The following is a 14,293-nucleotide window of genomic DNA, read 5'->3' as shown; positions in this document are numbered from 1 at the left end:
TCAGACATAAGGTTGCCAAGTAGAGACATAAATTAAAGCTCCTGGAGCCAATGTAAAATACCCCACTGCCATGTTCCATGTATAATATGGGGATTCTCTTATGTGGCACATGGGCTATGCCAGTGTTCCCAACTGAGGACTGGCGTTGGGAAACACTGGGCTATGCAATCTCTGCAGCCCGCGAACAACGACCCTGTTGTACAGAGGTTTTTTCAATATTGTCTAGCGGCCAGTATGTAATGCCCACTACCGCCTATACTCCGTGTCCACAGGTTCCACCATAGGTGCTTTGACAAGGGTGGAATTATTCACCTAGCCGAACGGCCAAATGCTGCTTAAGCTGCCGCTGCACCTGGATCTGCAGGTCTTACTGGGGAAAGATTTAGGATCTGTTCACACATTGCTGATTTGCTGCAGATTTTCTTGTGGATTTTGGTGAGGCTCCGCTGCAGATCCACAACTAATCTTCGCCATGTGAACGCATCTTTGTACAGTTTTCAATTCTGCATCAAAATCTGCAGGTGGCCACGGGGAGTTTGGCGCAGAATGTACCACGTGTTGCGGTGTGTCTCGTGTTTGTTATTGCCACCCATGTGCACTGCAGTAAGTGGTATATTGGTACTACATCCAAAATCACATGGTAACAGAAGCAGGACTCGAAAATTTTCTTCAAATTGCTTCAATAACATTAAGTGAAATGGTTTATTATTTCGTCGCCTTTTACCTACCATTAATGTCAAATTTGAGAAGGGATGCAGAAACCCACACAGGATAGTTAATGGGGTTTACAGGTGTTTAAAGTTCTCATTTAATTTATTAGTACTTTTGTGAATATGGAGCCAGCCTTATACTCCACCTCTAACACATCCACTTTAGGGGGCGAAAGGGGCAGTAAAAAATCTGCGGTAGGACATGCTGCGAATTCGAAAATCTCTATGAAAATTCCATTTTCTTAGATTGTAGTGTACAAACTTTTTAGTGCTAACAATAGTATGTTATACATTGTAGGATTCTAACTCTCAGAAAGCATTGCAGTTGATTACATTTTGCCTAGCTAATGCATATGAAAGTCTAGTTGTAAACTACTTGTCAGTAGTAGATTAGCGGGGGTCTACTGCCCTGTCTGTTTGCTGGACCAGTGCGCTTGCCCACTAAGTTAATATCTGTGGAAGCAGAGAGCTCCATTCCCACTCTAGTGGCTATGCTTGGTATTACAGGCAGAGTTCCAATTTACATCAATGCCTGTAATACCAAGCTAGACCACTGCAGTGGGAACGGGGCTGCTTCCTGCAAAAACCAGCTCAGTGCACGAGCACACCAACCCAGAGTACAGCTGATCCGCTGGGCTCTCAGGCAGCAAATCCCTGCTAATCTACTAATGATGGCCTAGCCTAAGGAAGGGCCATTAATAGTTCACAACTGGATGACCCCCTTTAAGGCTCTGTTCGCACCTAATTGGTTTTTTGGTGTGTTCTCACCAAAAAAAAGTGTTATGACCTTTAAAAGTTTTGTTAGTTAGTGGTTAAAATGAATATTTTGTTGACATGTACAGGAAAACACGTCACTTTTTCCTTTTGTTCCTTGAACTTTCATGTTTATTCTTTGTATAAGAAGAACTGATGAAAACTTAATGTTATATTTTATCCTTTCTGTAGTGTGAATATAGGGCAACGTTCTATGTGATATACATGGTCAGCCATAACATTAAAGTCACCTGCCAAATATTGTGTAGGTTTTCTCGGTGCAACCAAAACAGATGTGACCCATCGAGGCATGGACTCCACAAGACCTCTGAAGGTGTCCTGCAGTATGTGGCACCAAGACAGTAGCAGCAGATCCTTAAGTCATGTAGGTTCTGGGGTGGGGGTCTCCATAGATCAGACTTGTTTATGCAGAACATTCCACAGATTTTCAATTGGATTGAGATTTTGGGAATTTGGAGACCAAGCCAACACCATTAACTTTGTTACTCAGGTAATTCCTGAACAATCATTGCAGTGTGGTAGGACACATCGTGCTGAGGGAGACCACTGCCATTAGGGAATACCATTGCCATGAAGGGATGTACTTGGTCTGTACAATTCTTAGGTAGATTGTACGTGTCAAAGTAACCTCTACATGAATAGCAGACTATTCAGTGTAGGGTTCGAGAAGAAAACTAAAATATAACTTTTAATAAATAATATATTAAAAAGGAACTTGAATCTCAAGTTTCCAAAGGGACACACAAAAAAAACATAAACCAGTTGCTTCTTCAGTAGGTAATCCCCACAAGGCTAGTATAATGAGGGATACCGTATCACCTGAAGAGCAGAAAAGAGGGCTCATATCAAGTAAAAGACCATTTTGCGGCTTGGACGATAGTCAGAGGCTACCCTGTAATTAATATAGTGTAACCACTGCCGTTTACTGAAAGGGACAACCCCACTTATATATTCAAGATTTAGTCAGAGGTTTCCTTGGTCTACTGATGGAGATTTTGATCATGAGTGTGCTTGGGAAGAAAAAAGTTTCACCTCACTAGCACATTTTTTAGAGACCAAACGGAAATTAATCCTAAGAGGAATAACACCCTAGTAGGAGAAAGTGCCTGGGATGTAAATAAATCCCCGTATTGCGCACAATCTAACCAACCAAAAAAGAGAATTAGGGTGGATTCCTTTCAAAAAAGGATGGTATCGGCAGACCAATACTAGCAAAAAAACAGCCTGGGGCTGTAAATAGAGGATAAAGACGTAGCTTTTTTTCAGTAAATTACGCAGTTCAACGGGTTTCTGACGCAATCAATGCGGCGTCATCAGGAACCTATTTCTTAGCACAGCGTCTAATAGAGTAGTAGAAATATCCTCACTTGCTAGATAGTAGCGCTAGCTAAACTATAGCAAAGGATAGCGATAGGAGAGATAGATGATGCTATCACTAAGAAGGATTCAATATTCCTCCAAAGAAAACCAACTGCTTCAAATAGCCTCCTGGCCTGGGACAGCGCCCATCCTTATTCCCTAAAAAAAGGGATACCCAAGGGGCAGTTCCTGCGCCTGAAACGCAATTGTTCAAACCCAAAGGAATTTGAAATTAAAAGCACGGACTTAAAAAAGAGATTTGCTGATAGAGGCTATCCCACTAACTCCATTGAAACGGCATATCAATTCTCCAAACAACAGAACAGGTCAACGTTGTTAGTCCCTAAGATAAAGAACTCTAACAGTCAACTGAGGATCATATCCACCTTTGACAATGGAGTCCCTTATATGCGCAACATTCTGTCCAAGTACTGGGGGATCCTCCAAGAGGACCCAGACCTTAAAACTGTATTACCCACGAATCCACTACTTACCTTTAGAAGGGGTCGCAACATCAGGGACAGGGTTGTAAAGAGCCACCTTAGGACACAACCATCTGAAAATTGGCTTACGATCTCCAGACCCACAGGCACCTTTCCCTGCTCTGATTGCCAAGCATGCCGCAATATACTGAAGGGGGATACGATTGTCAGTGCTAGTACTGGCAAAACATACATCTTGAGAGAGTTCTTTAACTGTCGTTCCTCCTATTTGGTCTATATGGCTACGTGCCCCTGCAGGAAGAACTATGTAGGGAAGACAAAGCAGGAATTCAGGCGTAGAATATTAGCCCATGTGGGTAATATTCGACGGGGTGACAAAACGCCTGTGGCAAATCACATGAGGGATTACCACGGGGGCAACCCAGACCTGTTAAAGTTTCAGGGAGTGGAGTCCATCAGGAGTTATGGAAGGAGGGGTAACCTTGATAAAAAAAACTCCTTCAAAAGGAGTAACAATGGATGTATCGCATCGACTGTCTACAACCACTGGGCCTCAACAAGAATTTGTCATTTGCCTGTTTTCTGTAATAGTGGGTCCATGCTACAATCTGCCTGTCTATCTTTCTGTGTTGAGCGAACAGTTTTATATTACTAGCCTTTGTGCATAAGTATCCTTATACGGATTCTCCAACAGGTGGTTTTTAGGCGCCAATAGTGTGACCACCTCCTATTTCTGTATCTAAAGTTATACTGGAGTTAGATCTGATGGGCCTGGGTACCAACAGATTTCAGATAACTCCACTGACTAAGGGGTATTAAACTGTGTGCATCACCTATTTGCAATCCTTGCATGTTTCTTGGAGTAGATTGGGTCTCATTCACCTCAGTCAATGCTTCAACATTCTCACAGAAGCTGGCACCTACAGTGTTATAACATTTATTTATACATGTTTCTCCAAACAGAGCAACTTTGATGAACTTTGACGGCCAGTCTGTATTCAGCCTTGGGCATCAGAACCACTTCTGGCATCCTTTGAATCCAATAGGCTATGTCTGTGGTAGTAATAGCCCAAGATCGCCCATTGTGAGCTCTGCTGCAACTTAGGAATACACTGTTCACGCTCTTTACCATGAGAGATGTAGTGCCCCGCCTACTCCACGCCCTCATTTTGCCGACCTTGTACACAAGCTCCTTAAACTAAGTACTTATGGATACAGAACGCCCACTTCTGGGCGGAGTTACACCATGTTAGAACCCCAGTGGTCAATGGCATAATAGGGGAGGAACCAGTCCACTATTTAAACCCCTCTGAGACACACAATGGGCCACCAGCCTACCACAAGGGCTGGTGCTGCTACCACTCTGATCTTTTTTATTTTAAAGGGGAATCTTTGGGGGAATATTGAATCCTTCTTAGTGATAGTATCATCTATCTCTCCTATCGCTATCCTTTGCTATAGTTTAGCTAGCGCTACTATCTAGCAAGTGAGGATATTTCTACTACTCTATTAGACGCTGTGCTAAGAAATAGGTTCCTGATGACGCCGCATTGATTGCGGCAGAAACGCATTGAACTGCGTAATTTACTGAAAAAAAGCTACGTCTTTATCCTCTATTTACAGCCCCAGGCTGTTTTTTTGCTAGTATTGGTCTGCCGATACCATCCTTTTTTGAAAGGAATCCACCCTAATTTTCTTTTTTGGTTGGTTAGATTGTGCGCAATACGGGGATTTATTTACATCCCAGGCACTTTCTCCTGCTAGGGTGTTATTCCTCTTAGGAGTAATTTCCGTTTGGTCTCTAAAAAATGTGCTAGTGAGGTGAAACTTTTTTCTTCCCAAGCACACTCATGATCAAAATCTCCATCAGTAGACCAAGGAAACCTCTGACTAAATCTTGAATATATAAGTGGGGTTGACCCTTTCAGTAAACGGCAGTGGTTACACTATATTCATTACAGGGTAGCCTCTAACTATCGTCCAAGCCGCAAAATGGTCTTTTACTTGATATGAGCCCTCTTTTCTGCTCTTCAGGTGATACGGTATCCCTCATTATACTAGCCTTGTGGGGATTACCTACTGAAGAAGCAACTGGTTTATGTTTTTTTTGTGTGTCCCTTTGGAAACTTGAGATTCAAGTTCCTTTTTAATATATTATTTATTAAAAGTTATATTTTAGTTTTCTTCTCGAACCCTACAGTGAATAGTTTGAACTTATTATCAGGTGTTCGTCCTGCTACAGTGATTTTGTCTACATGAATAGCAGGACCCAAGACTACCCAACAGAACATACCCTGTTTCCCCCCAAAAAAGCCCTACCCTGATTTTTTTGTGGTGGCTTGAAATATTAGCCCTACCCCGAAAATAAGCTGTAGCTGCGTTACATTAAAAAAGGAATACATTACCTACGTAGCAGTCTCGGTCCAGGTCCCTCCTGCTGCTCTCCAGAGCTCCGACACGCTTTTTGCAGTCCTCGGCCACCCACAGAAGATCACTTCCTAGTTGCAGGACTCATAACTCCCACCTCCAGGAAGCCATGGCTCTGATAGGCTGAGCAGCGCTCGAGAACCAAACAATGAAGTGCTCGATGAACCAATGCGATGGCTGTGATTGGTTAACCAGGCGCTGCATTGATCGGGTTGTGGAGGGGGGATTAACGAATTGGCCAATCAATGCCAAGGCTCAGCCAATTCATAAATCCCACCTCCACAATGTGATGGCTGTGATTTCTTCTTCGACCACTGCTCAGCCAATCAATGCAGCGCTTGATAAACCAATCTTCTGTGGGCGGCCGATGACTGCAAGAAGTGCGTCGGAGCCCTGGAGAGCAGCGGGAGGAACCTGGACTGAGCCTGCTAGGTAAGTATAGTAAAACATCCTGCGAAAATAAGACCTAGCGCCTCTTTTAGGGCAAAAATTAATATAAGACAGGGTTTTATTTTCAGGGAAACACGGTATTACTGACTGCATTACACCCCTCCACCCGCCTGTCTCTTCCCTATAGTCCATTCTGCTGTTCACCTCTTCCCCAGGTATGAGATGCACTCGTCTATCTACATACTGTAAATGTAAAAGAAAGCTTGATTCATCAGTCCAATATAGCCTCTAATGAGATAATCCATGTTATACGCTTCACCCATCGGTGGTTTTCATGTTCTGGCTGATCGGTGTATACCGTCTCATTTTCAGCTTGGATATATTAATAAAAATGTACCCCTTCCTCCATTATAGGTAAAAGAAGAATGCAGACTCTTGAATGCTCCACCTGTGCCTCCTCGCAGTTCCAAACCATCGTCCCCCATCCCATCTGTTCCTCCGCCAACAGGAAAAATAGCACGGCAGCAAACGCGCTCTCCCAGTCCTACGCTTTCCTACTATTCCTCAGGGCTGCACAGCATGTAAGTACTGCCGGTCTCGGTAAACACGGGAAGTGCTGAGGGCAGCATTATAGTGCCGAACTCAGCAAAACCCAAAGGCTGGAGGTGACTTTTAGCCATTCTCTCAAGTCACCAGGCTTGCATTAGATGTAACATTAGTCAGGCAACATGATAAGGACTAAGCATTATTTGGCTGCAGGCAAATATTTAATTCACTTTATTAGGTCACCAGAGTAGAGAGAAAAATCTGTAATACATTGTGGGATTCTGAGTCTCTGAAAGCATTGGAAATAGGGACTTAAAAAAGGAAATCCATAGAAGTTACTGCGTGCGAGGAAGAATACGTATTCTAGATCTGTGCTTCATAAATACAATTACAGCATCCATCTCCAGAGAATAGACTTGTGTTTACATTCAACTATTTTCTAAATGTCACTGATGTAACAATATGACTCATATAATGGATATCATTTTCAATACACTTTTCTACATCAAATCTTCACGGGTTTCAGCATCTGTGCTGTCACATGACCAAGAAAGATTTTACAATGAGGATTTCTATAGAATGACACATTCCATTAGAGGAGTACCGTGGTGTTTTACCGTTTTTGCATTGATTTGTTAATCTAGCCCTTTAGTGCCCATGTAGCGGGGGGAAAAACTAAGAAGTCCATTTTAATTGCTATATACATCATTCATAACTTGACTAGGGCAGCCCCGCTGACGTTTGGTTAGACACCCCCCACCCCCAATGTTGGCGCATTGGTTTATGGTCTTTGGCAATAAGAGGGGGCAGGAATAGGTTAAGTACAACTAAGCTTTTTACTCTGCTCATTTAATCACAAATAGTATTTATTTAAAGACTGACAACGTATCTAGAAATGTTAATGCGGCTTTAAGTCTTAGTAAATTTTTAATGCTTGTATCCGGGAGTAAGTAAAATATATGCGCTGGTCACTAATATTTCATCATGTAGACAAATGAGTGCGGTCAGCAAATGTTAGTGGGATGTTAATCGCACTTCCAGGTATCCTGAAGTAAAACATTTTAGCATAATGGCACTATACTTCCTTCTATCGTTGTAGAACCAGGAGTGGAGTATGAAGACTATTATGTGAATGGTACAGTGGAATACACCAGACAGCACTGTATGATTGGGGAATTACAGATCTTAATGTTGTTGCTTGGGCTTGGGTTTTAAGCGCTGCATTATGTGCTTTATTAGATATGTATGACCTCCCCCTTTTGAGTATGTTTGCCCATTGGGAATATCAAAAGCGAAGACTGAAGGCCCCAAGGAGTTCTAGGAGTCAGTTGACTGTCTTGCAGTTACTTAACCTTCTCATCGCAAGAAGGAGAAGTAAAACACATATCAGGGAGAGTGCCTTGCACATCAACTAGAAAAATGAAAAATAAAAAATAGAACGATTTAACTCACCCGGTGCTTAGCGTGCCACCTGAGTGGTGACCCGCTGGCACCCTGAATCCAAGTAGGTATCTAAAGGTATCTTTTCCGAGGATTTTTCAATATCCAGTTACCTGGAGAGCTGCAGATCAAACAGTGCCCCGCTCCTTATAAAACAGGCCGGGTAAGATAAGTTTCCTTTTTACCTTATCTATAAGAAGGAGAAGTGTTAATGATCAGATCCCTATCACTCTCCTCTACATACCATGTGGATGCTAAACTTACTGTGCCACGGACATGTAGGCAAGCTTTGTCCAAATACTGGAACACCACCCTTGGTGACATGGGCCATTACAAGTGACTCACTTCTTGGAGGATGTTATCATTGTTACAAAAGTATGGGGAAGAGTAGTCCTAAACATAAATGCTTGGTGCCGCCAACTAGCACTCTATTTGTCTTGCTAATTCTATAGCATAAACCTATTCCATGGCATTGCACAGAGATTGCCATGACTTGAGTATAACAAGGTAGAAAAGAAAACCAGGCAGAGCATCTTTGGGGGAAAGACACAAGGCAGGGATAGAGCACAGATGTGTGGTATTTCCAAGGACAAGGTGAAGATAATGCAAGATAGTTGCTGGCCTAGTTATGCTGGTCACTGGAAGGAAATGTTGGCATGGATGACTGAAGTAGAGAATGTTGGAAAAAAAATACGCTGGCATAACCTATTAGAAGGTGGTTGCTATTAGGTTACACCAGAGCCTTAGTTTTTTCACCATTTTCTACTTCTCAGACTTGTCTGTGTCCACAGTCGGGGCTCACAATATAAGGGCCAATTATTATGATTTCAGTGTACGATAGAACCTGGAGAAACCATGCAAACGCGAGAGACGAACAAACTCCATGTAGATGTTCTTGCTTGAAGTGAAACCCAGGACACCAGTGCTAACTACTGAGCCGCCATACTTCCTTCAATACGACATGGTAGTGTGGTCTGAGGTTAAAGGGGTATTCTCATCTTAGCACATTATCCCCAACCCACAGGATAGGTGGTAACTTATTGATTGGTGGGGGTCTTACTGCTGGAGCACCCACTGATCCCAAAACTTCATACCTCTGAAGTCCTGAAGTTTTGGCAGTAGTTGCTGTGCACGTTCACTTCCATTCCCTTCACTTCAATGGGACCGCTGGTGATAGCTATATGCTTGAACTCTGCTGTCTCTAGCGGTCCGGTGGAAGTGACTGCACTGGTGGTGCATATGTGGCCATCGCTGCCAAAACTTCAGGATGCGTCGGGGACCAAGTCTTGGAGTTAGTGGTGGTCCCACTGGAGAGGCTTCCGAACAATCGTCACGTTATCCCTTATCTTCTGTATAGGAGATAACTTGCTGAGATGGTACAACCCCTTTAACCCCTTGAGTGGCAGGTTTCCTACCACCCTGTCGTGCCCACCAGGGCAGGTTTTTTAAAATGGTCTAATCATTGAATTTCAACTAGTTTTGCAGTTGCGTCTCAAGAGCCATAACTTTTTCATTTTTCCATTGACATGGCCATATGAGGGCTTGTTTTTTGCGGGACAAGTTGTGATTTTTTAAACAGGGGGGAGGAAAAAAAGAAATGGGGAAAAAAGAAAAAAAGGGGCCATGTCATTAAGGGGTTAAATAATGTATTAACTTCCTTCTCTGGGTCATTACGACGCACACGGATACCACATGTGTGATTGTAATTTTGATTTTTTTACAAAGTAAAGGGAGACAAGTGTTTTTTTTATTTTTTTAATAATTTTTTTACTTTTTTTTTTTATTTTTATTTTTTTTGTCCCAAAAAAGTGTGACTTCCACAGGGACCCATCAGGACCCCTGATCACATTCCGGGGGTCCGATGGTGACAGCCCTTTACATGCTGCAGTGACAACCCTTTACATGCTGCAGTCACATAGACTGCAGCATGTAAAGGGTTAACACAGCAGAGATCAGAGGTTTTTTCTGATCTCTGCTGTAAGAGCTAGTACCTAGCTGTCCTCTGACAGCTAACAACCAGCTCTCCCTGCCACAGAGACCATCGGCTTGCTTCTGACAAGCCGATGGTCTCTATGGCAACTTGTAAACAAAGCAGGACATTGCCGACATGTCGGCAATATCTCCTGCTGGTTTTTCAAAGCCCTTGCACTGCTCTGTGTGGGTCTGTGCAGGCAGAGCACAATGTCACAGCTTGTGGCATTGTGCTCTGCAGCTCCCATAGTGATACATAGCCCGGAAATCTTCCGGGCTATGTTGCTATGAGCAGTGGAGCTCGTCCCCGGAAATTTTCCGGGCGTGCCACTCAAGGGGTTAAAGTCCTTAACGTTGAGATCTGGTAGAATCTACTCTACATATAATACTAAATTGGCTTCTTTTTTGGTATTTCTCCAGTGGTGTTGCAGAGAATGAAGTTGCAAGCCCTTCAGACAATGTTTCATGCTACCCCTGTAACTGGATCAAGAATGAGTCAAGCGACCTTGAGAGCAAGTTGCCTTCTGGGATAGCAGCTTCTGAAATCCTTCCTTCTCGACTATCATGGCCAAATCGTTACTGTGGTGGGGCTGAAGGTATGAACACAAACGACCTGCTTGTGGACCAGTGCCGCAGTTATTACAGCTATCCTCGACAAAAGACACCAGCCACACCAAAGAGAAATTTTCCAGCTCCATTTGATTTTAGTGGAGTTGACTCTTTAACCGGGTGCCCACAAGGCACGCCAAACGAAATTACGGATATTGCTGCAGGCTGCCCAAAGTCTGCCAGCTACTCATTGGAAACCTCATCGGAGAAAATTGTCCCTGACAACAGCACAAGACAAAGCATGTCCTGTCCTGCATTACCCCCTCGGGCACCCAAGACAAGTGAGGTGAACGCAGTTCTTGAACCCCTCTCTTTGTCTATGAAAATTGACGGAGCAGAAGAAGGCTCACAGACTTGCTCCCCGGATATCACAGAAGAACATTATTTAGCTAAAAAGGACATGCAGGATATTTTCTCCATTTCCTACCCATTCTCTTCTCCACTACACATGCAGCTAGCACCAAGGTCATGCGGAGATGGCTCTCCATGGCAGCCTCCGTCTGACCTCTCAGGACTGTCCATTGAAGAAGTATCGAAATCCCTTCGATTCATTGGCTTATCAGAAGATGTTGTCTCTTTCTTCGTCTCGGAAAAGATTGATGGCAATTTACTCGTCCAGCTTACAGAGGAGATACTTTCTGAGGACTTTAAATTAAGCAAACTCCAGGTTAAAAAATTAATGCAATTTATTAATGGTTGGAGACCTAAGATGTAAGACTGAAGGTGTTGCGAAAGGTACTGAACAAATGTTACGAGAGCCCTCGGCACATACATGCCGATATTTGTACAATCTGAAATTGTTATTTTGCACTAAGAGAATAATCGTGGCTGTATATAGTCCTACAAACGAAGAAATTCTTACTATGCAGTGAAAGGTACGAGTTGTAGTTGTATCACTTAGTACTGTATGTTAATGCAAACATTTATGAGAACACTCACAGTGTGCCTTGTGCATCACTGACCACTGAGCGGCTGCTACAAATCCAGAACATTAAAGGGAATTTTACTTTATAAGCTTCATGTTGAAAAAATATATTACTTACAAGCCAAAGCTTACAAACAATGTAGTCATGTTCTCGTTAATAAGACTAGAATTCATTAGAACTAACGAGAGAGCCCCTTTGTCTAACTCATATGATATGAAGGAGCACTTAACTGTATACAGTTCTCTGCACATGCAAAAAAACCCGTATTCCAAGTATATGCGATATGCTAAAGATCTTCCCAAAAGCCTTGTATGGAGCATTAGAGCTCACATTTCATTCATGTTCCAGCTTTGTGCACATGATGTGTTATGTGATGATCTATTTCCTGTATGGAGACAAGTACATGATCAATAAAACATATGGAATTCTGCGTTGTAGCTCCACAGTGGATACAGATGTAAGTGATCTCCGTGGAACATCTGGTGTATTCCGGGCTGAAATATTATGGAGAATTTTAGTTTTTGCCTTTATGTACCAATGTTTTTCCGGTGAATTCAGTCAAGATGAAGATAACCATGTTAACCGGTGTTATTGTTTTATGCAAATAACTTGACTCAAGGTCTCCTAGATATAGACGTGGGCTCTTACTGACCAATGTCCATAGACCTCCTACCACCCCATTCCTATGTTGTTGAGCTGTGCATTTATTTGCAATATGACTTTTGCACTTATGTTGCCTAAGAGTGGCCCAATGTCAGGGCGGCCATATTCTTAAGAGACTGTTGTACTCCAGCTTCCGAAGGATGAGCCTAAATGGTCAAGTACAGTTTTTATGATGAAGCTTCTCTTAAATCCTATTTTTTTGAATCAAATGTAGGTCCCAGAACAAAACCACTCCTCATGTTGTGGTGAAGCTATGGACATTCATAGACTATGTATGTTTTGTGTATATAAATATGTATAATATATAAAGTTATTTTCACTCTCTACGTGTGAGATTTTGCTTTTTTGGAAATGTTTCTCAAAGGGGTAGTTTGGTTTTGAAAGCCTGTAATGGAATAGCCTATTAGGTAATTGTTAGTTAACAGTTGGGATACCACATGGAGGACCATCTTTTAGCCAAAGCGGAGAGTGGCTACTAGGACTGCCTTGTCCTTTGGAGGAGCCATCATGTTTAAGCATTACAAGCGCAGCCCAATAATTCCAAAGTAAAACAAACAAAAGGATATAATAAAAAAGTTTTTGATAATACATATATACATAGCACATATATAATACATGCCAATGAGAACTTACCATGCATATACTCCTAAAAAAATATTTTTGAATGTAACTGGGGTGTGTATTGTAAACACTAACATGCATATCCCCAAGAGATCTGCGACTTGTATAAAAGGCTTACAACCTTGTAAGGAATTTTTGTGAGAAAATCGTTAATGGTCACTGCCCTTTGAGACTTCTGTTAATATGATAGCCAATGTGATTACTAGTAAAAGAAGAAAACACTTTATTTACCTATAATTACATTTTTATGCTGAAAAATCACTAACTCCTTGGCAGTTGGGATATCCTTTTCTTCTAATTTGCTGTCCACTGCCTGTTGTTTTGTGAAGTCCACCAAGACAAATAACAAGAGGAGGAGAGTATTGTCTCATGCTGCCCATATAATTCTATGAAGAGAAGAAGGGGAGGAGAATTCAGCTACAAGAAGGTAGAGAGATCTGCCCAGACCTGGCTGCAGACAGTAGTAAGTGATTTACAGCTAGTGGAATCACACCTACACTTTTCAGTACTGCTGTACAATATCCTCCATGATGCTGTTTATAAGGGTGAATGTCTGTAAAGTATCATTCAGAAAACAATCCAACATAAGGCCTGCACACAACTGTATTATGGGATCCATAGACATATTCATGGGATATACTGTGCCTACAGTGTAGAAATTGTGATCTATATTCCATCTAGCTGTGTACTGCCAAGTTACTCTCTCTCCTCCAGAAGCATTGCTTTCATGGAAGATGATAGTTCTGCATGTAGAGTTTCTATGTTCCGTGATACAGACCTGTAGAGATCCAGCATGGATCCTCCACAGGCTCCATAAAACTACAGTCACATTACAGTTTTCTTCTACCAATCAGTGATCGTTGATGCCTGCCCATTTTACAGTCATTAGTGTACCTGTATATGGGGGCGGATTTCCCAAAGCAAAATCTGCATGGGTTACATAGCAGATATAGGCAACTGTATAGGCAGACAGTTGCATACTGTATATGTGGGGCATTGTTCACATGTGTAGGCTGAATACTATGAATTAAGCCTTCTGTATCTTACACACAGGCAGGTCCTTGTATTTTGCTGTATGTGGAGATGGCTGCACTGACAAATAATTTTGAATATATACATTTTTACACACGGAAGTCGCTATAGATGAGATTCCTGGTAAGAAAATTAAATGAATCTGTATTTCATTATCTGGATTGTTCATGCCACCTAAAAGTCTAGATATCTGTATTTTCCATCTGCTATTAAACTGGCCAATAGTAAAAAGTAAATCTAGTCCATAAATATGTAGACGTATTTAATTAGATCTTGAATCAATCTTCGCTTTCTCTAGACGTGATGCTTACTAGCATTCCATTTTTCTATTGCTGGAGTAAGAGGTGGGTGGTGAGCATGACAACACATTAGAGATGAGCGC

The 14,293-nt window shown here is 42.2% G+C and overlaps 1 protein-coding gene across 1 annotated transcript in view; it reads left to right on the top strand.

Moving 5' to 3' along the window:
- Window positions 1-12,584, top strand: part of GAREM1 (GRB2 associated regulator of MAPK1 subtype 1) — a 94,813-nt gene extending 82,229 nt beyond the window's left edge. Inside the window, exons 5-6 of the mRNA XM_066578041.1 lie at window positions 6,518-6,684; window positions 10,481-12,584. Of these exons, the coding sequence (XP_066434138.1) occupies window positions 6,518-6,684; window positions 10,481-11,384 (1,071 nt within the window). The 3' untranslated portion in view covers window positions 11,385-12,584. The remainder of the gene's footprint in view (window positions 1-6,517; window positions 6,685-10,480) is intronic.
- The last annotated feature ends 1,709 nt before the right edge of the window (window positions 12,585-14,293 follow it).

The sequence above is a fragment of the Eleutherodactylus coqui genome, chromosome 9 (assembly GCF_035609145.1).
Source record: "Eleutherodactylus coqui strain aEleCoq1 chromosome 9, aEleCoq1.hap1, whole genome shotgun sequence".
NCBI classification, from domain to species: domain Eukaryota; kingdom Metazoa; phylum Chordata; class Amphibia; order Anura; family Eleutherodactylidae; genus Eleutherodactylus; species Eleutherodactylus coqui.
Note: the sequence above shows the minus strand (reverse complement) of the source record. Positions and strands in the feature narration are given on the sequence as shown.